General features: G+C 40.8%; 1 protein-coding gene across 2 annotated transcripts in view; it reads right to left on the bottom strand.

The window, feature by feature from the left end:
* The window catches only part of LOC110528004 (immunoglobulin superfamily member 21), a 274,749-nt gene that overhangs the window by 112,528 nt on the left and 142,293 nt on the right, over positions 1 to 19,928 (bottom strand). For both annotated transcript variants that reach the window (XM_021609767.3, XM_021609765.3), the window contains exon 3: positions 17,500 to 17,621. In XM_021609767.3, the coding sequence (XP_021465442.2) occupies positions 17,500 to 17,621 (122 nt within the window). The remainder of the gene's footprint in view (positions 1 to 17,499; positions 17,622 to 19,928) is intronic.

A 19,928-nucleotide genomic window follows, 5' to 3' on the forward strand; every position in this document is an offset into this window, starting at 1 on the left:
ACCATAGAGAACCAAGGGCTCTCTATGGTCAGGGCGTGACACCCACTGTAGTTATTGGGGTCAAATGTGTCTCCACCTTCTTGGATTGGGGTGATGTTGGGGAATATACCAGTGCTAAGGATGATGTTAAAGAGTTTAAGCCAATTGTAATTTGTGGTCTGTATAGTTTATCATTTCATTATTAAGGGTACTATCAACAGCACAAGCCTTTTTGGGTTGGAGAGTTTGTATTTTGTCCTGTAGTTCATTCAATGTAATTGCATAATCCAGATGGTTCTGGTAGTCTCTAACAGTTGATTCTAAGATTTGTATTTGATCATGTATATTTTTTTGCTGTTTGTTCTTTGTTAGAGGGCCAAAAAGATTGGAGAAGTGGTTTACCCATACATGTCCGTTTCGGATAGATAACTCTTCATGTTGTTGTTTGTTTAGTGTTTTCACAGAAGTGGTTAGAGTCTATGGATTCTTCAATTACATTGAGCTGATTTCTGACATGCTGTTACTTCTTTTTCTGCAGTGTATTTCTGTATTGTTTTAGTGATTCACCATAGTGAAGGCATAGGCTCAGGTTTTCTGGGTCTCTATGTTTTTGGTTAGATAGGTTTCTCAATATCTTTCCTTGGATTTTGCATTCTTCATCAAACAATTAGTCATTGTTGTTAATTTTCTTCGGTTTTCTTTTGGACATGTTTTGATTTGATATGGAAGCTGAGAGGTCAAATACACTGTTTAGGTATTCTACTGCCATGTTTACACCTTCACTATTACAGTGGAATGTTTTGTCCAGAAAGTTGTCTAAAAGGGATTGAATTTGTTGTTGCCTAATTGTTTTTTGGTAGGTTTCCACACTACTTTCCTTCCATCTATAGCATTTCTTAATATTATTCAGTTCCTTTGTCTTTGATGTCTCATGATTGAGTGTTGTTGTGTTCAAGTAGACTGTGATTTTGCTCTGATCTGATAGGGTTGTCAGTGGGCTGACTGTGAATGCTCTGAGAGACTCTGGGTTGAGGTCAGTGATAAAGTAGTCTACAAGATTACTGCCAAGAGATGAGCTATAGGTGTACCAACCATAGGAGTGCCCTCGAAGCCTACCATTGGCATATCTGGACACTGGAATGTGATGAGTCAACATCAACAGGAGCAAGAGCAAGAGAAGAACAGAGCACTAGAGGAGAGGATCAGAGTCCTGGAGGAGAGGGTGAGGTGTGATGGCGTGTGACAGAGAACAACACATTAGAGAGCTGGCCACCCCCACAGAGAAGCCAGCAGAACAGCCCACCTCAGCCCCATACCAAAGTCTTGACACCACAGCAGAACAGTCCACCCAGGTTTGGCCGGGTTGGGCCGCCAAAGAAAGGTTAAAAAAGGCAAGTCAGTTAGGAACAAATTCTTATTTACAATGATGGCCTACCCCGGCCAAACCCGGACGACGCTGGGCCAATTGTGCGCCGCCCTATGGGACTCTCAATCACGGGCGGATGTGATACAGCCTGGATATACCCAGCGTTTGACAGAGCTGCAGGAGTTGTGACCAGTTTTGTTGGTTATGTTGTAGTAGTTGTGCCTATGGGGGCATATGGGGGAGGGAACGCTGTCACCTCCAGATCGGTGTTTGTCCCCCTGTGTGCTGAGGGTGTCAGGTTCTTGTTCAGTTCTGGCATTTAGGTCGCCACAGACTATTACATGTCCCTGGGCCTAGAAATGATTGATTTCCCCATCCAGGATGGAGAAGCTGTCTTCTTTAAAAGTATGAGGATTCTAGTGTGGGGATATAGGTAGCACACAGGAGGACATTGTTCTCAATTGAGATAATTTCCTTTTGAATTTCTAGCCAAATATTAAATGTTCTTGTTTTGATTAATTTAATAGAGTGACTTAGGTCTGTTCTATATCAAAATAGCACACCCCCTGAGTCCCTTTCCTGTTTCACAGCTGGTAGTTTGGTGGATGGGACTACCTGCTCTCTGTAACCTAGGGGGCAACCAGTCTCCTCTATACAATGTTTCTTGTAGGATGACAATGTCTGTATTTCAGATTTCTTTGATGAAATCCAGGTTCCTGCTCTTTAGGCCAATATGACCTCAGACCTTGGATATTCCAGGATGAGAAAGTGAAGGCTTTGTGTTCCAATGTGTCCAATGTTGTTAGTTGTGTGGTTTGGCCTCAGACCAGTAAGTGTAAGCAGAGCCTGCTGAGCATCTGGTACATGCCACTGGCTTGGCCTAATGTAAGAGTGGGGGTTGGGCCTGGTTGCCTGCTCACGGCCTTGGCATATGTGTAACTTTCATGTTGAGGCCCTCTTTGCGGGAGTGGGGGGCATGGAGTGGGCAGGTGCAGCAAATGTCTGACCTGAGGAGGCCTAAATGGGGTGTGGGCATGGTTGACATGAGGGGGGGTGTTGATTGGTTGATGTGGCTGGGGGTGCTGTGGTTTGGATGTAGGGTCTTCTCGGCGTGAGTCCTCTATGTGTAGGTCCGAGGAGGGGGGGTCCCGCTAGTCTGAACGGGGTGTTTATTGATCTGTTGCTCCTGTGTGAGGTGTTGTGGTTGCAGTTGAGGGCGATGTCCTTTAGGGTCCGGGCGAAGGTGAGCAGGGCTGTCTGTGCTTCTACACCTGCATTGCTTGCTGTTTGGGGTTTTAGGCTGGGTTTCTGTACAGCACTTTGTGACATCAGCTAATGTAAGAAGGGCTTAATAAATACATTTGATTGATACATTTTATAGGTGGACCTGGTTGTAAAGGCTGTTCAAGTCCAGGGTGGAGTGGAGGGCCAGGTAAACCTTTGGTTTTGAGGCACAGTCACGGGAAATACTTGCGTTTACCCGCTGTATGGTAGCAGGGTGAAAATATTTTTGTGGTAGCATGGTGGAGACCACTTGTGCATTGGGGAAAGTATAATACACTTATTCAATAACTCTGTTGACTGCTGTGGCCACCCTTTCTTACTGTGCTCTCAGGTTGATTGTGCCTTTGTGTATTAATATGTGGCTGGGTGACCCTAGTTGGTCCTCAGACAGAAGGTCAAGGGCGCGCTAAGTGTTTGGACACCAGAGTTTAGACACTGTGTTTGGGAAGAAGTTTATTTTCTTGTATATATTTCCATTTGAGTCCATAAGGAGTACAATCTGCGGCTTGTGTATGTCCTTAGTGGGTGTGGGGGGGTTGTCAGGAGGGCTATCAGGGTGGCTGATGGGGGGTGCTCAGAGGGGGTGGTATCGCCTGGGCTTGGAGTTCTTCATTTGTCTGACCTGCTGTGATGTTGAGGATATGGTCAGTGTCTGGGTGGACTGTTCTGCTGTGGTGTCAAGACTTTGATACGGGGCTGAGTTGGGCTGTTCTGCTGGCTTCTATGCGGGGGTGGCCAGCTCTCTGGGTTGTTCACTGTCACACGTCAGCCCCCTCACCCTCTCCTCCAGCACTCTGATCCTCTCCTCTAGTGCTCTGTTCTTCTCCTTCTCCTGTTCTTTCTCCTGTTGATGTTGTCTCACCACAGTCCAGAGTGCAGGTATGTCTCTATCCACTTCCAGCTCTCCAGGTCTGGTTGAGAGGGTGTTGTTGAGCTGGACTGTTTTTTGTGCTGACTGGAGTGTATTCACCTGCTGTTCCAGCTCCACCGGTCTTACCAGCTGGGTGAGTAGTACTCTGTGCTGAAAGGTTGACTTTCTGCTTGGGGTTATTCATCTGTGGGGTTGTGTAATGAAGAGGTCTGGTCTGACACGCTCGGGGTGGGGGTATCTTTCTCAAGAGAGAGCTTATCCTGCTGAGCTATCTCTTTGATAATGTGAAAGTCCAGCTGAAACTGTATGGGATTGCCCAATACCATTACTGTTCCAGATTTGTACACGTTCACATTGGCTGACTCAGAGTCCTCGTTGTCTAGTATCTTGAGTTTGCAACCATCGGTAACAGTTTCTTATGTTCCCATTTTTATAATAGCCAGCAAAAAGTATCTCTGGACTTTCAATAAGGACCTTATTTTTGTACTCTTTTCGTACCTTATAATTTTTTACATCCAGCAGGTACTGTATTGTAATTGCCTCTGAACAGCAGGAGGGGGCTTCAAAGGCCTCTGCATTTGGGTGGGTTAGGCTTTAAGACTCTCCTGCCATTGTTGGGCTCAAGGGCTTTGACACCTCTCACTTCAAACGTCAGTGCTAATTGAAGCTTTATCTGTTCTGTCCTTGCAAGCTTGGTAGCCTTAACTTAGCATTCAGTCCTTATAAAGTAAAACATATGACTGTAATATATTTTTCTTCTTGGCTTTAAAATAGTTTCAGACTGAACGTCACTCACTCAGTTACAGGTTGGATGGTGTTTTCAGGTTTGTTTTCCAGAGCATTTGCTGTGAAGCACAATTTTGGTATTGGGAATCCTTCCAGGTGATTTTGTTCAAAATCAGGTTGTAGGTTTGGAGTTTTGATTTGGAATGAAGGTTATGTTATGGAGGGTAGTATCCTTTATAAAATCCAAGTTTATCTGTCACGCCCTGATCTGTTTCACATGTCCTTGTGATTGTCTGCACCCCCTCCAGGTGTCGCTTGTTTTCCCCAGTGTATTTATTCCTTCGTTTCCTGTCTCTCTCTCTTTCCTGTCTCTCTGCCAGTTGGTCTTGTATGTTTCCAAGTCAACCAGCATTGTTCTCGTTCTCCTGCTTTTTGCATTCTCCTTTTTCTAGTCCTCCCAGTTTTGTCCCCTGCCTGTTTCTGGACTTTGTACCTGCCTACCTGACCTTTCTGCCTGCCTTGGCCACGAGCCTGTCTGCCACTCGGTACCTCCTGGACTCTGATCTGGTTTTGATCTTTTTGCCTGTCCACTACCATTATTTTGCCTACCCCTTTGAATTAATAAACATTGTAAGACTCCAACCCTCTGCGTCCTGTGTCTGCATTTGGGTCTCGCCTTGTGCCTTGATATTTATCTATATTTCTGTAAAAACATGCAGAACAATGCAGGTGCTCATCTGCTCATGATGCATTGTGAGTACAGTGTATTTTTAGAGCATTTAGCATTTCCAGAAGTTCTCTATACTGCCTTAAAACCCATGGCTCATTAATCAGCAACTGATACAATTTTGGCATTAAAATTGTGTCATTCCTCATTCATTGGTGTACTTAAAATGTGTATAATTAATTGATTGAGCACAGTACAGGCGAAAAAAACATACTATGTACTGTTTTATTCACACTCTAGAAACACAAACACACACACACACACACACACACACACACACACACACACACACACACACACACACACACACACACACAAAGGACAGGGTCGATGGCCTCTCAGAAGAGCAGCAAAAGCAAAAGAGAGGGAGTGGGAAAGAGAGGGAGAGATCAATCCTCCCTGGGGAGTAGCCTCTAACTTTAACTCTGTGTTTTATTCTTGTGGCCCTCTCTGTGCTGTCCATGCCTGCCAGCTGTGCCGTGTTACAGGGACAGGGAGGGAGAGAGAGAGTCGTCCTGACAGAACACTGCACAGAGCAGGCCCTGTTAGCTCAGCCAGACAATCTCTTCAGCAAATCAGCTATCGTGGTGTCAGGAACTGGGCTTCTGCTTCACTGTGCTCTTCTTAGCCTTAAGTGCAGGCACCCTGTATCCCTGCATTAAGGCTGACTAGTGGGAGGATTGGCTGATTTAAGTATATGAGAAACACAGACTGTTAGCCTAGAGGACAGAGATATGAAGAGAATAGAGAGGTGTGTAAGGTAGTAAGGCAGAGGCACACTGTGTCTCTGACATTGTTTCCTCTGGAGATAATCATGAAAGGGGAAAGTCCTATTATAAACACAATGCCATTGATGTGAACACTGAGTCTTTGTGCTGGGAGAGGGAGATGGCTTTGCAGGCTACTATGTGTAACACATATGCAGATCTGGCCCATGTCTGTGTTTATACTCAAAGCTGTATATTGTTGCTGTCCACAAGCCTGGATGCTAACTGGAGCCTAACTCACACAAGAACAGAGGAATATTCTGAAAAGACAGCTCTTAAACAAGATGGTGCAAGTCATGGAGAGATAGGTGAAACAGTGGCAAAGGGTCACAGAGAAACCTCACAACACAAAGTTATTTTCCTAAATAAGAGCCTGTCTGTGAAGCCTCTTGAAGAATAACAGCGGGTCTTGCTCTTCAGATTTAGGTACTCGAAAAAGGGAAAAGGATGCACAAAATGAGTATGATGCATAATATTGTAATTCCTATTAAATATTCAGACTGATGGATTTACATTTCAAACATCTTCAACTTATTTTTCCATGACAGTGTTACATAAACAGTCAAAGGCTGTGCACACGACGAAACAATCTTTAAATTGGCATTTTAATGTAGTTTTATTTTTTATTTTTTTTACATATTAATTGTCATTCATCTTTTCCCACAAGGTTTTTTTTTTTAATCAAAAAGCAGTCAACTCGTGGTCTCAACCTTATGGTCTTTATCACTGCCATTTTGTTAAGCAGCTACAGTAGCTGTCTAATTCTAAGCCCAGTGGCAGTTGATGACAATAGAAAAAACAGAAATTCCTCCAGCTAGTACATTTGGTTCCCTGAACGTTGTGAGAATGTACATTTTTGGTTTCCCATTAGTTCTGGGAATGAAGCCATACGTTTCCTGACCGATAAAACTGAAGTTGTTTAAACGTTTTGAGAATGGAAGTGAACATTTAGTCTGTTCTGGCAATGTTCATTTTTAGGTTGCAAGGAGGTTCTGAAAACGTTTTACTATGGTTCCAAAAAGTTTTCCTAGTGGTTTTATTAGTGTTCTGAGAACAGAAATGAAAGGGTTTGTAACGTTCGCCGTCCTCGTCTGAGGAGGAGTAGGAGAGATCGGACCAATATGCAGCGTGGTACGTGTCCATGTTAATTTATTCAACAGAACAATAAACAAAATAACAACGGAGAATGAAACAAAACAGTTCTGAAAGGTGACATACACTAAACAGAAAACATTCACCCACAAAACACAGGTGGGAAAAGGCTACCTAAATATGATTCTCAATCAGAGACAATGAACGACACCTGTCTCTGATTGAGAACCATACCAGGCCAAACACATAAACACAACCTAGAAAAACAAACATAGACTGCCCACCCCAACTCAGGCCCTGACCATACTAACACAAAGACAAAATAAAGGAACTAGGGTCAGAACGTGACAGGGTTATTAAGGTTGCTAAGACTTTTAATAACCCAAACTAAGAAAGCAGTGTTAACTGTTTTCAACTCCAAGCACAGATAGGACAAATGGATATGAATTTGCTTAGGCATGAATTAGCTCTAACATGTATTTTTTATTCTGGCAAGGCGTCATATGATCTTCTGTTCTCTATTCATGGTTTAGTCTACTGCGCCACCAGAATGAACACAGCATAGCGTGTTTTTTACCTATACAAAGCTGTGAATTCTAGTCTATTCAAACAGACCCCATTTCAAAGGAAATTAAGATAAAGATCAGGTTTGGCCAATTAGTGAGCACGGCCAACACACTTGAACACGCTTAACAAGATAAAGGATAGATGGGTTGGTTGTTTAGCAACAAAATCGATGCATGGAACTATGGGGCAAAACAGACGGAGTTGGCCTAGATTGTTGACTACATGTAAACTATATTCAGGCTCTAATGTTTATTGAGAACACAAAAACATTTGCACAATGACCGTGGCCAGTCCTTGCTGTTCTGCCACCCTAGGAGAGACCAGGAAAGGTCTCCCCCGCAAAACTAGAATAGTCACAGTAAGCAAAATTACATTGAAAAGACATGTAAAATATATATTTTCCAGACGTTGAAGTTAGGTTACATTTCTGAATGAAAGATGAAAAGATGTATTTTCCATTGGTTTAAAATCCATATTTTCCCAAACTTTGAAAAGGCGTCTTTTCCGGATGTTGAAAAATACTTATTTTCCAGATGTTGAAATCAGGTTCATTTTTGGTTCTGAATGAAAGTTGAAAATACTGATTTTCCAGATGTTGAAATAGTTTTTTCAATGTTTGTCAAGGTGTTGAAAATATAAATACATCCCAATTTATTGAAATCAGGCTCTTTTTATGTTCTGAATTAAAGTAGAAAATAAGTATTTTATACATGTCTATGTTTGAGCCAAATCAAGGCTGATCCAGATCGGACAAAATCTGAACCAAACATATGATTGATTCAGAATTTGTCCAGACTGGACCAAAAACCAATGTCTGTGTATGTGGAAACCAAGGCCGGTCTGGACTGCACCAAAAAAAGATGTCCAAAAGACGCCTGCTCGTGTTTCTTGGCGTGTAGCCTACTATGGCGGCCACAATGGAATTTTATGAATACGTAAATGGTATGTCCACCATTTGTAAAACAGGCCATTTTATTGGCTTTATTAGTCCTTATTTCTGTGAATAATCAATTTGGCTGTTTATTAAGCTCTGAATATCAGCTACCCAACTTCATCATGAGTTGAGCCTGTTTGCAATGTGTTTACAGAGTGGGAAATGCAGAAGTATTTTATTTTTCGCTATGATCAGCTTGTCAAAAAATATACTGATACAAACTTGAAACCACTGATTATGACAATGAGGTGAAACTCCTGGACAACAGTTGTGATTATCCATTCCATATTGTCCATTTTACACTGACCTGTCCTGTTTTTAGGATATGTTGTTCGTTAACATGACAGCACATTTTTTATTTGACTGGAGAAAGCTGCATGATGTAAAAAGTGTCTGTCTTATTACATAGTCATACATTTTATCTCCAGCCTGTAGGCTACACAAAAAGCCACATACTTTCTAACATATCCTATATTTGCTACATGATTTATGTTAGATTATTTTTGGGACGGAATGTTGGTGGAGCACCGCAGCGATGTGTCTCTCTAGCAGGACCCTGGAGAGGGGCGCTAGTAATGGACAAGCAAAATATTTTGTTCCTCTACCATGCCTTTGACCAAGTGGGCACTGTTAATCACAGGGTGGGATCAGCGCTCACCTAAAATCCCATATGCTACTGGTTGAGAGAAATTGTCATTGCTTTTAGGCAGAATTATGTGAGGTATTATATGTTATTGTTGGAGGTGCATCTTGGTCAGTTTAGCTCAGAAAATGCTGCCCTCGTCAATCTGACGCCATAACTGTTAATTTGCCGGCCTAATCATGCCTAATGAGCGGGCAATCCGTGACAATGAGCACTTGTTGTATCTCAAATACATTGTTATAGTTGTTGGTTACCCAGCTAGCTAATTTTTGCCATATTAGCAAAGCTGTAGCATCAGTCAACCACCTCAAAACAAGACATTGAATCAATAACAAGATGTACTGAGCTGAAACGAGCCACCTACAATTCCTCACATGGTAGCGTCCTGTCATTGTTGCTAGCTATCTGGCCATCCAGAATCACAACAACACACAAACTTCTGCCCCATTGAAGTGCGTGCATTGTCTTTGTGATGTTGTCAGCTAACCAGAGAGAGTTTTGTCAACGCTGAGAATGGAATGCATATGTTTCTAAATAACATTCTTATTACGTTCTTTGAATGTTACTAATGTTTTCTTGTGGTCTTTATTGACATTTTTCATAATGTTCGGAGAACATGAATTTATAGAGAACCAAGAGGAAACCTGTAGGAAACATTATGCTGAAGTACTGGAATTCCCATAGAATGTTGTTTTTAACATTCTTGGAACAGTTTGTGGAAGTTATTTTGAATAGAATCATGAGGAAACCTTTGGGAAGCGTTAGGCTGAAGTACTGAAATTCCCACAGAAAAATGTTGTTTCTTGACATTCTCTGAACTATTTGATAACATTTCCAATGTCAAATCAGTTGGATAACATTCCTGAAACATTACCAAAGTGGAAATGAAACATAATCATGAATGAAAAGTAATTAAATATCAAGAAAATAAATATTTTTCTGTCAAGTTCCTTAAAACCTGTTGCGACTCTAGGGGCAGTATTTTCATTTTTGGAAAAAAAACGTTCCCGTTTTAAACGGGATATTTTGTCAGGACAAGATGCTAGAATATGCATATAGTTGACGGCTTTGGATAGAAAATACTCTAACGTTTCCAAAACTGTAAAGATATTGTCTGTGAGTATAACAGAACTGATGTTGCAGGCGAAAGCCTGAGAAAAATCCAATCCGGAAGTGCCCCATATTTTGAAAGCGCTGCGTTCCAATGAGTCCCTATTGAGCTTTGAATATGCTATCAACCAGCTTATGCTTTCTACGTATTCCCCAAGGTGTCTACAGCATTGTGACATAGTTTTACGCATTTATGTTGAAGAATAGCCGTAGGCGGCTACATTGCGTAAGTGGTCACCTGATGGCTCCCAGGGTGACTCTCGCGTATAATACAGAGGTAGCCATTACTCCAATCGGTCCTACTGAAAAACGAATTGTCCCGACAGATATATTATCGAATAGATATTTGAAAAACACCTTGAGGATTGATTATAAACAACGTTTGCCATGTTTCTGTCGATATTATGGAGCTAATTTAGAATATTTTGTGCCGTTTTCGTGACTGCAATTTCCGGGCGATTTCTCAGCCAAACGTGAAGAACAAACGGAGCTATTTCGCCTACAAAAATAATATTTTGGGAAAAAATTAACTTTGGCTATCTACCTGGGAGTCTCGTGAGTGAAAACATCCGAAGTTCATCAAAGGTTAATGATTTAATTTGATTGCTTTTCTGATTTGTGACAAGGTTGCCTGCTGCTAGCAAGGCATAATGCTATGCTAGGCTATTGATAAACTTACACAAATGCTTGTCTAGCTTTGGCTGTAAAGCATATTTTGAAAATCTGAGATGACAGGGTGATTAACCTGTTGCGACGACCAAACCCGGATCCGGGATTCTATTTATAGACCTAAGCTCATTACCATAACGCAACGTTAACTATTCATGAAAATCGCAAATGAAATGAAATAAATATGCTAGCTCTCAAGCTTAGCCTTTTGTTAACAACACTGTCATCTCAGATTTTCAAAATATGCTTTTCAACCATAGGAAAACAATCATTTGTGTAACAGTAGCTAGCTAGCGTAGCATTTAGCGTTAGCATTAGCAGGCAACTATCACAAAAACAAGTAAAGCCTTCAAATAAAATAACTTACCTTTGAAGAACTTCTGATGTTTTCAATGAGGAGACTCTCAGTTAGATAGCAGATGCTCCGTTTTTTCAAAAAGATTCTTTGTGTATTAGAAATAGCTCCGTTTTGTACATCACATTTGGCTACGAAAAAAAAAAAAAAAAAAAAAAAAAAAACGAAAATTCAGCCCTCAAAACGCAAACTTTTTTCCAAATTAACTCCATAATATCGAGTGAAACATGGCAAACGTGGTTTAGAATCAATCCTCAAGGTGTTTTTCCACATATCTCTTCAATGATATATCCTTCGTGGAAGCCTGGTTTCTCCTTGCTCTCAAATGGAAAAATAATTGCACCTGGCTTTATGCTCCAATTTCGACGCAGGGACACCAGGCGGACACTTGGAAAATGTAGTCTCTTATGGTCAATCTTCCAATGATATGCCTACAAATACGTCACAATGCTGCTAACACTTTGGGGGAACGACAGAAAGTGTAGGCTCATTCCTTGCGCAATCACAGCCATATAAGGAGACAATGGAAAACAGAGCTTCAGAAATTCTGCTCATTTCCTGGTTGCTGCATCATCTTGGTTTCGCCTGTAGAATGAGTTCTGGGGCACTTACAGACAATATCTTTGCAGATTCTGAAACTTCAGAGTGTTTTCTTTCAAAAACTGTCAAGAATATGCATAGTCGAGCATCTTTTCGTGACAAAATATCGCGCTTAAAACAGGAACGTTTTTTATCCAAAAATGAAATAGCGCCCCTAGAGATCAAAGAGGTTAACAAAAGGCTAAGCTGTGTCTCAATATATTTCATTTGTGATTTTCATGAATAGGATTTTTTTCTAGGGATATTTATGTCCGTTGCGTTATGCTAATTAGTGTCACGCTCCCGCATGCGGGATGGGGAGTAAGTAGAGGTTTTAAGCAGAACAAAATGCAAATTCTGGGTCGATTTTTAACCCATTCAACTTCCTTACTTCTCTCCACTTTGTGAACTCAAATCTGAGGTTTACTCCGTCTTGGCCCAGGCTCTATCGCTCCCCAAATGTATCTGTGTCTTTGGCTTAGATGGAGGAGTAGTTGCTGTTGGGTCGGGTATTTTGCCCCTCACATTTTGCCCCTCACTCACAGAAAACACTTCACTCATTCTGTGCGCCACAAAATCTGGCGGGAAATTTGACCCGACTGGGAAAATACCAGCAAATACAGCAGTTCTGAAGCAGGTTAGGGGCACACTATTGTTATTGTTGCATTATATTGGATGACCACTAGTGATTTATTGGAGCTTTTTAATTTTAACATGAAAAATACAAAACTTTACATATTACAGGTTTAAATTGAAGAATATGGAGGTAACTTATCTTCGGTATATACATTTCTAACAACAAACCTAGATCAATGTATACCTGTTTATGAAGCTATGATAAATTAAAATAAAACCTTTTCTTTTCAAACTTTTCTCTTCCAACATCAGTCAATTGCTACAACTCAATTATTTTTTATCAAGCGAGCAGATACACAGCAAATTGGCCAGTGTAACCTAGTTTATATTTTTCTGTGTAACATTTCTAGTGTTGATACAGGAATTAAATTAACTTTGTAAGATAAAAGCATTTTCGGCAATTAAACGAAACAAAACATTATTTATAAAAAGCTATATATTAATATGTTTTTTTAACACTGTAGTTTGTTTACAAGAATGATAGCTGGATTTTTAGTTTATGGTTGACACAGCTTCTTGGCCATTAGCCAATCAGTGTTTTTCAACGAGTTCAAAGCATGTGAATGCATCAAACTGGTATTTACGACTTCACAACTGGTAATTACTCATTTCCAACTTAGCTATGAACAAAGCATACAACATTCTCATCAAAACCATGACCATAGTTATCATATTTCCCAGCATACTCTGCTGCAGATATATTTTTTAATGGTTGTTTTTAATATATGTGTTTTTGCATGTACTGTATATTGATTGATTCATCTTACAGTATTCTACTTAAAGTTAATTTACACATTTTTCAGTTTGTTAGATTTGTTGCATCAGTTACTGAAATGGTTGTTCCAGTTTAAAGGGTTTAGGTAGTCTCCTTCTGTGGGTGAATAAAAAATTCAAACTGTTGAATATTCTAACTCTGGCTGAATTCCAAGAGGAATTACACATCACTTGCAAGCCAGCATAATGTGCCTTGCAGGCCTGATGTGGCCTGTAAACCATTATTTCCAGGCCACTGTATTAGGGTAAAACTATTCCTTTAAAGTAAGCCTTTATGATATAAGTAATGTAGATTTAGTTTGAATGATGTCTGTGAGTATAACAGAACTCATATGGCAGGCAAAAACCTGAGAGAAATCCAACCAGGAAGTGGGAAATCTGAGGTTTGTAGTTTTTCAACTCATCGCCTATCGAATATACAGTGTCAATGGGGTCATATTGCACTCACTAAGGCTTCCACTAGATGTCAACAGTCTTTAGAACATTGTTTGAGGATTCTACTGTGAGGTAGGGGCGAATGAGAGCTGATTCAACCCGAGGTCTGGCAGAGTGGCATGAGCTGATCACCTGCGTTCCATTGCATTTCTAAAGACAAAGGAATTCTCCGGCTGGAACATTATCGAAGATTTATGTTAAAAAACATCCTAAAGATTGATTCTATACATCGTTTGACATGTTTATACGAACTGTAATATAACTTTTCCACTGAACTTTCGCCATGACTTTGCCGCGCCTCATGAGTTTGGATTTGTTTACTAAACACGCTAACAAAAGGAGGCATTTTGACATAAATGATGGACTTTATCGAACAAAACAAACATTTATTGTGGAACTGGGAATCCTGGGAGTGCAATCTGATGAAGATCATCAAAGTAAGTGAATATTTATAACGCTATTTCTGACTTTTACTGACTCCACAACATGGCGGGTATCTGCATTGCTTGTTTTTGTGTCTGTGCGCCGTAAAGCTTTTTGGAAATCTGACACAGTGGTTGCATTAAATGTGTTGAGAATGTTCCAAAGCTAAGCAACTATCCTGAACTATTCCCAGAAAGTTGTGGGAAGGTTGTATTCAAAACACCATAGGAATAAAGGTTAAATAAAATAAAAAATAATTAACCGCGCTCTCACCCAGCTCTAAAAACAAATATGGTTTTCAGAACATGATATTCTAGCTGGGACCTCCCTTTCTGTTTATGAATCTACACCAGTAATATAGACACAACAAGCACAGCATATTCCTGATATTTAACACTGTATTCTGAAAAAGACAGACTTCTATGAGAATCTAGGGCTTTCTGTTAAATTTACAATGTTACAGCTTTCATTTGTGGTCATACGGTTGGATTTGTCAGAATGCCAGGGCTTTGAAGAGAAGACTTACCCCTCTCAGGTGGAAATGGGAGATTATGTTCCACATCCCTCTTTGCTGTTGAGCTCTGTGTTCTGCCATAGAGGAAGGCATGGGATACATAAGGGAGAGTTCAGATTCCTCCTGACTGGTCTTGTGTGACTGTTGCAGTAGCCTCTTTACCTCTCTGCTTGACGAACACTGGCTAAGCACACCGCCAAACAGACAGGTCAGAGCAGGTACCGTCGAACTGTTTCACATGCTGGGTCCGCCGATTCAAATCCTACTGAGTGCGTCAGTGTGTGTGTGTGTGCACAGTTGTGTCTGTATTCTTGTGTGAGTACATGTGTAAAATAGTCCATTCTGATGATGACTACTCCCCTGAAGGTACTGTGGGATTTTCTGAGCACATCGTACTCAGTCGGGAAATGCTCAGTAGCTCAGAAATGAAAAGATACATTTGAGAGAGAACAGGAAAAGTGGGGAGGGGAGGAGTGGAGGAAAGAGTAGTGATAGGGGGGAAAAAATCGATACAGTTACATATCGGGATATTATATTTGACTATATATTGTATCGTTTTGACAATAATATCGCAATACTATTTTTGCATTTGTTGGCTGTACCTGCACAAAAACTCCAGTATTTTTCTTCATAGCTTGTTCTCCATCTTCTTTTTAAATATGGAGGCAATTTTGTTTCAGCACTTTTATTTCCATGACTGATCAAAACAATTGGCTATCATGAAATTGTGGAAAATTGTAAAAAGTAAATACAAAAAAATGTATATACAAAACACTTGTTTTCTCATGGCTCTCTCTTGTCCCTCTGCAGAAGACACATTTTGAGCAATATGTTTGGAACATCGAATCGCAATAAAATCACAGCATCGAATCGCAAAACATATCGTATTGGCACCTACGTACGTATCGCGAACGGGGTATCGTGTAGCCCTAAAAGACAGTGAAGGAAAAAAACATGAAACTAAGGAGTGATGAAAGAGTGGGAAGAAAGAGGAAAGGAATGATATGGGGAGCAAATAAAAGGCAGGGAAGGAGAGAGGTAGAAAGTTATTGGAATAATGACAGGGAAAGACAAAAAAATGCATTATAATCAGCATGGGTCATACACACATTACAGAGAAATGGTAACAGACTGATGCTGTGTGTGGGCTTCTATTACTCCTTTATACAAAGAATGAGTGCCAATATGAGAGAGGGATGGAGGGAAGGAACACAAGTGGGGAGAAAGCAAGACAGGGAAGAGAGGGAGAGGGAGAAGGAGGGGAGCAGATGCCAGCCATATTGTTGAGACCTAAGGTATAGGAAGACAGTCCCCAGGACTCCTCAAACGTGTAATCTACCCAACAAGAGCCAGATGATTTCTAACGCATCCCTCTTGTAAAACTTGCTCATGCATAAACAGCAGGGCTCTTTATTCTGGCATCGGCAGGACTGTATATGTACAGTATGTGTGTGAGGGTAAGGAGGTGTGATGCATGCAGCATAGGCCTCCATGCAGTAGTACTGCCCCAAGCTGTGCCAAAATTGAACCACACTACCTGGAAAATATGCAGCTCTGTGGTGGGAATAACGATTGGTCTGGCTAGCTGTTCAGTCAGAGTTCAACACTGAAATGTACATCCTGAGCATAACCACTTCCTATCCCCTCCCTCTTTCTACCAAGACGATGATGTGTTGACCCCCCATCGGGGTCATCACATCCAGGCCCAGTATCACCCGCAGCAGATGGTACAGTAGGAAGGAACTAGCAACGCTTCGCAGTAGTACCATAGCTAAATCTTGGGTAAGGCATACTGCATTTCTACACAATTTATAAACTATAAAATGTTATTTGGACAAAAGCAAAAACAAACAAAAATGACTGCAGCCATTAATTATCACCGCAATAATTAATGGCTGCAGTTTAAAGGTCTATGGAATAGCGTGAGTAAAAGTATGTGGTTTTAAATATACTTAAGTATCAAAAGTAAATGTATTTGGTAATATATACTTCATTATCAAAAGTAAAAGTATAAATAATTTCAAAATCCTTATATTAACCAAACGGCACAATCTTCATTTGTTTTACATTTCCAGATAGCCAGGGGCACACCAGGGTGATCTCTTGGTAATTGCATGATTCGGACCATTTTAATATCCTGCTAATGTAACGAGTACTTTTGGGTATCAGGGAAAATGTATGAAGTAAAAAGTGCATTATCTTCTTCAGGAATGTAGTGAAGCAAAAATAAAATGTGTCAAAAATTCCCCCCAAAACTACTTAAGTAGTGTTTTAAAAGTGGTTTTACTTACAACACTGCTGTTTTCCCAGTCATCTGTAATAATGATTAACAGACAGTGCTGATGTCATCTTGCGTGGACTTACAGTTTGTTGTCATCTTGCTGCAAGTCTCTTTCAGGACATCCACCTCTTCCTGGGAGAACTGCAAACGGTTCTTGTGGTCTTGGACATTTCTGGTCAGATCATCCATTATTTTGGTAGTTGAGTCCACCAGTATTTGGACAAAGCTCTTGAAGCTATTTTCCTGTTGCTGTAACAACTGCTTGTAGACATCTTTTGTTTATTTAAAAGATCATGCACCTGTGATAGCGAAACACTGTCCTCTCCATTACTCCAACCTACTTTAACTTTTGGTTGCATGATGGTAGCAATGGCCGATGGAAACAGCAACAAACAGCAGGGATTTAAACAGCTCAAGCCCGGTACTATCCGCGGTCCCAGCCACAAAAGGGCTAACCGCGTCGCGGGCTGTGTTCAAACTGCCAAGGAAACCTGGCCAGCTTGATAGCTAGCAGCTAGGCTAGCTGATTCAACTAGCAGCAGCTCTTCAGACTTTAGGGTTTGGCAGTATCCTGGGACAAGTAGAAGCGGTCCCAGCAACTGAGGCTAACCGTGTCGCAAATTAAACAGGTAGGCTAGTAAACAAACATATTTTCAAGGAAAACCTTTTTTTTTTACATTAAAAACAACAAATTGTTCCGAGTTCAGAATGCACCCTCATGATAAACTGTAAGGGCCAAACTAACAGTAATTGGGTTTGATGCTTACCGGACTGTAGATTGGTAGACAAGGTCTTCCCGTTTGCGGTAGTCCTCCATATGAGAGTAATTGGTATTAAACATAGCATCGTAGGTGAAGATTTTCTGCTTAATGGTGCCCCCGTCTGTGACCTGTCAAGTAAAAAGAGAAAGAATGAATCAAATAATATAGTCTATAATACATGGAACAGATATTTCTATACCCACGGACCTACCCTATGCATAAACCTGTGTTCTGCTCCAATTAAATATATTATAAAACTATGCTCAGAGGCAAACTTAGTACCCTGGCCATCAATTATCTAATTTATCAATTTAATGCCATGTTAAGGTGTTTTTTCTATCTTAAAGGGGGAGTGAGGCTTTCATGCTAATTCTGAAAACTGCCAACATATGAAATCAGTGTGACACTCACTTATATAACTTTAGGTATGTGTCCATGTATACAGCCGAGTCTTTATAAAGAGTGACGCTCTGCAGCGTTCTGTAGGTGTCAAGGAGTCAGAGGTATTGGCTTGTGACGAGATATTGCGAAGGTGGGGATATATTCAAAACACCATAGTCTCATTTCTCTTTTTTTTGTGTGCTGCATGGTAAATGATGGAGCAATACTCTCCTTTCTAATATTCACAGGGGAGAGGAAGTCACTTAGCATTTGAATGACTGATTTCTCTACTCCTCAGCGCCACAGACAGACGTAAAGAAAAAGGGTGACAGGATTTTAATGGAGCCGCTAATGCCGCTTTGAAGGAGGACATTGTTGGTGGGCTAGGGATCTTTCTTCCCTTCGCCACTGAAAATGCCATCGCCCGCTTCCTAATCCAATCCCCTCAGAGGTAAACAAGGCCTATGTGATTAGTTCCTGCATAATGTACACAACACCTCACGAGGGGACAGTACTGGGTAATTACTTTATTTGAGTGAATAATTCCCGGTGCCCCATAAATGTCTGTGGGACAACTCATCACCTCTCTGCCTCTAGGGAAGGGAGCTAAATACCTCAGGCTGTTGCTAAATGATGGGGTACGCAGAGGTAGAAGAGCTGAGAGGTAAACGTGCTGGAACAACAAATACTGTGGGTGGGTTTTAGGGTATGCAGAACAGTTACACGCATGTAGGTGGCATTAGTGGATTACATTTACTTTTCTCTCCTGTAACAAATGTTCCACTAGGCACAAGTTTTAATGTCACATGTACAAGCATAGTGAAATGGCTGTCTTGCTAGCAGCAGCGTATATGATGATTGTATCTGAGTAGGTGTGTTTAGACTCAGTATAAATGTATGTGCTTATTATGTGTGTGTGTAAGCAAACGATGGTGTGAGTGTTTGTGTGTTGGAGTATCAGTGTGTGTAGTGTGTAGGGCCCTGTGAGTGTGCAGGGCCCTGTGAGTGTGCATAGAGACAAAAACAATAAGAAAATACAAAGGCAACTCAGATAGTCCATGTAGCCATTATGTTGGCTATTTAGTTAGCTATTTAGCAATCTTATGGCATGGTGATATAATTTTTCAGGAGCATGTTCAGAACCCTAACTCTCACCCTAATTCAACATCTATGCCACGTTGGTTCAACATAATTTCATTGAAATGACATGGAAACAATGTGTATTCGACCAGTGTGTGACCAGTGGGGTGGGTGACATCACATGTTCATTGCTATGGAAGATGAATTGCAGAGAGGTATAATCAGTGAAAGTCACCAGGACCCACTGGTGGGGCTAGGGACCATGACCCTCCACAGGTAAAAAGTGTTCACTTGGCTTGGCCACAAACAGAATTTCCTTCCTTTTCCTAATGAATGCTTTGGCACCACACTCAAGGCCCCACGATTATTATAGCCTCTGTTCCTCTTTTAAATGTCAATTCAGTGATGTAGAGGCACACCGGCAAAGTGGCATCATTCTGAGGTTTACAGGGAGAGGCAACAGCAAAACGTTTGCCGTTAAAAGCAGAGCCATGTTGGAAAATTGTGCTTTCCCACCAACCTGCTCTGTTCCTGGATTGTAGCGATTGTAGAAATACTGTAAGAGGTATTTCTGTCTGACATCACTGTACAACAAAGCATGGAAAAAGTATAAGTGCTCTGTGCAACTGAACACAAATATATCCGTTCTGAGTGAGTGGACAGAAACATGACGATGGTAAGTTAAACTCAGGGAAATGTGGTTAGTTCGAGATATAAAAGTTAGCTATCATACAATAATATGACATTTAGCAGAGTTGAATGACAATTATTTAGCAAGTTCAATGACAAGTTCAGGTCAATGACAAATACAGCATTCATAACATAGAAGGGTGTATTGTACACACCTGAAAAATTTGCATAAACGTGCTTAGTCAGAAAGCGCAAAATAAGCTTTATTCTACAGTATGTGCTTCAACAACAAGTGCACAAGGCCAGGGCCAGTATGAAAGTATCATGGCAACATTACAACTCCC

The sequence above is a fragment of the Oncorhynchus mykiss genome, chromosome 7 (assembly GCF_057628025.1).
Source record: "Oncorhynchus mykiss isolate SJ-2025 chromosome 7, ASM5762802v1, whole genome shotgun sequence".
NCBI lineage: Eukaryota > Metazoa > Chordata > Actinopteri > Salmoniformes > Salmonidae > Oncorhynchus > Oncorhynchus mykiss.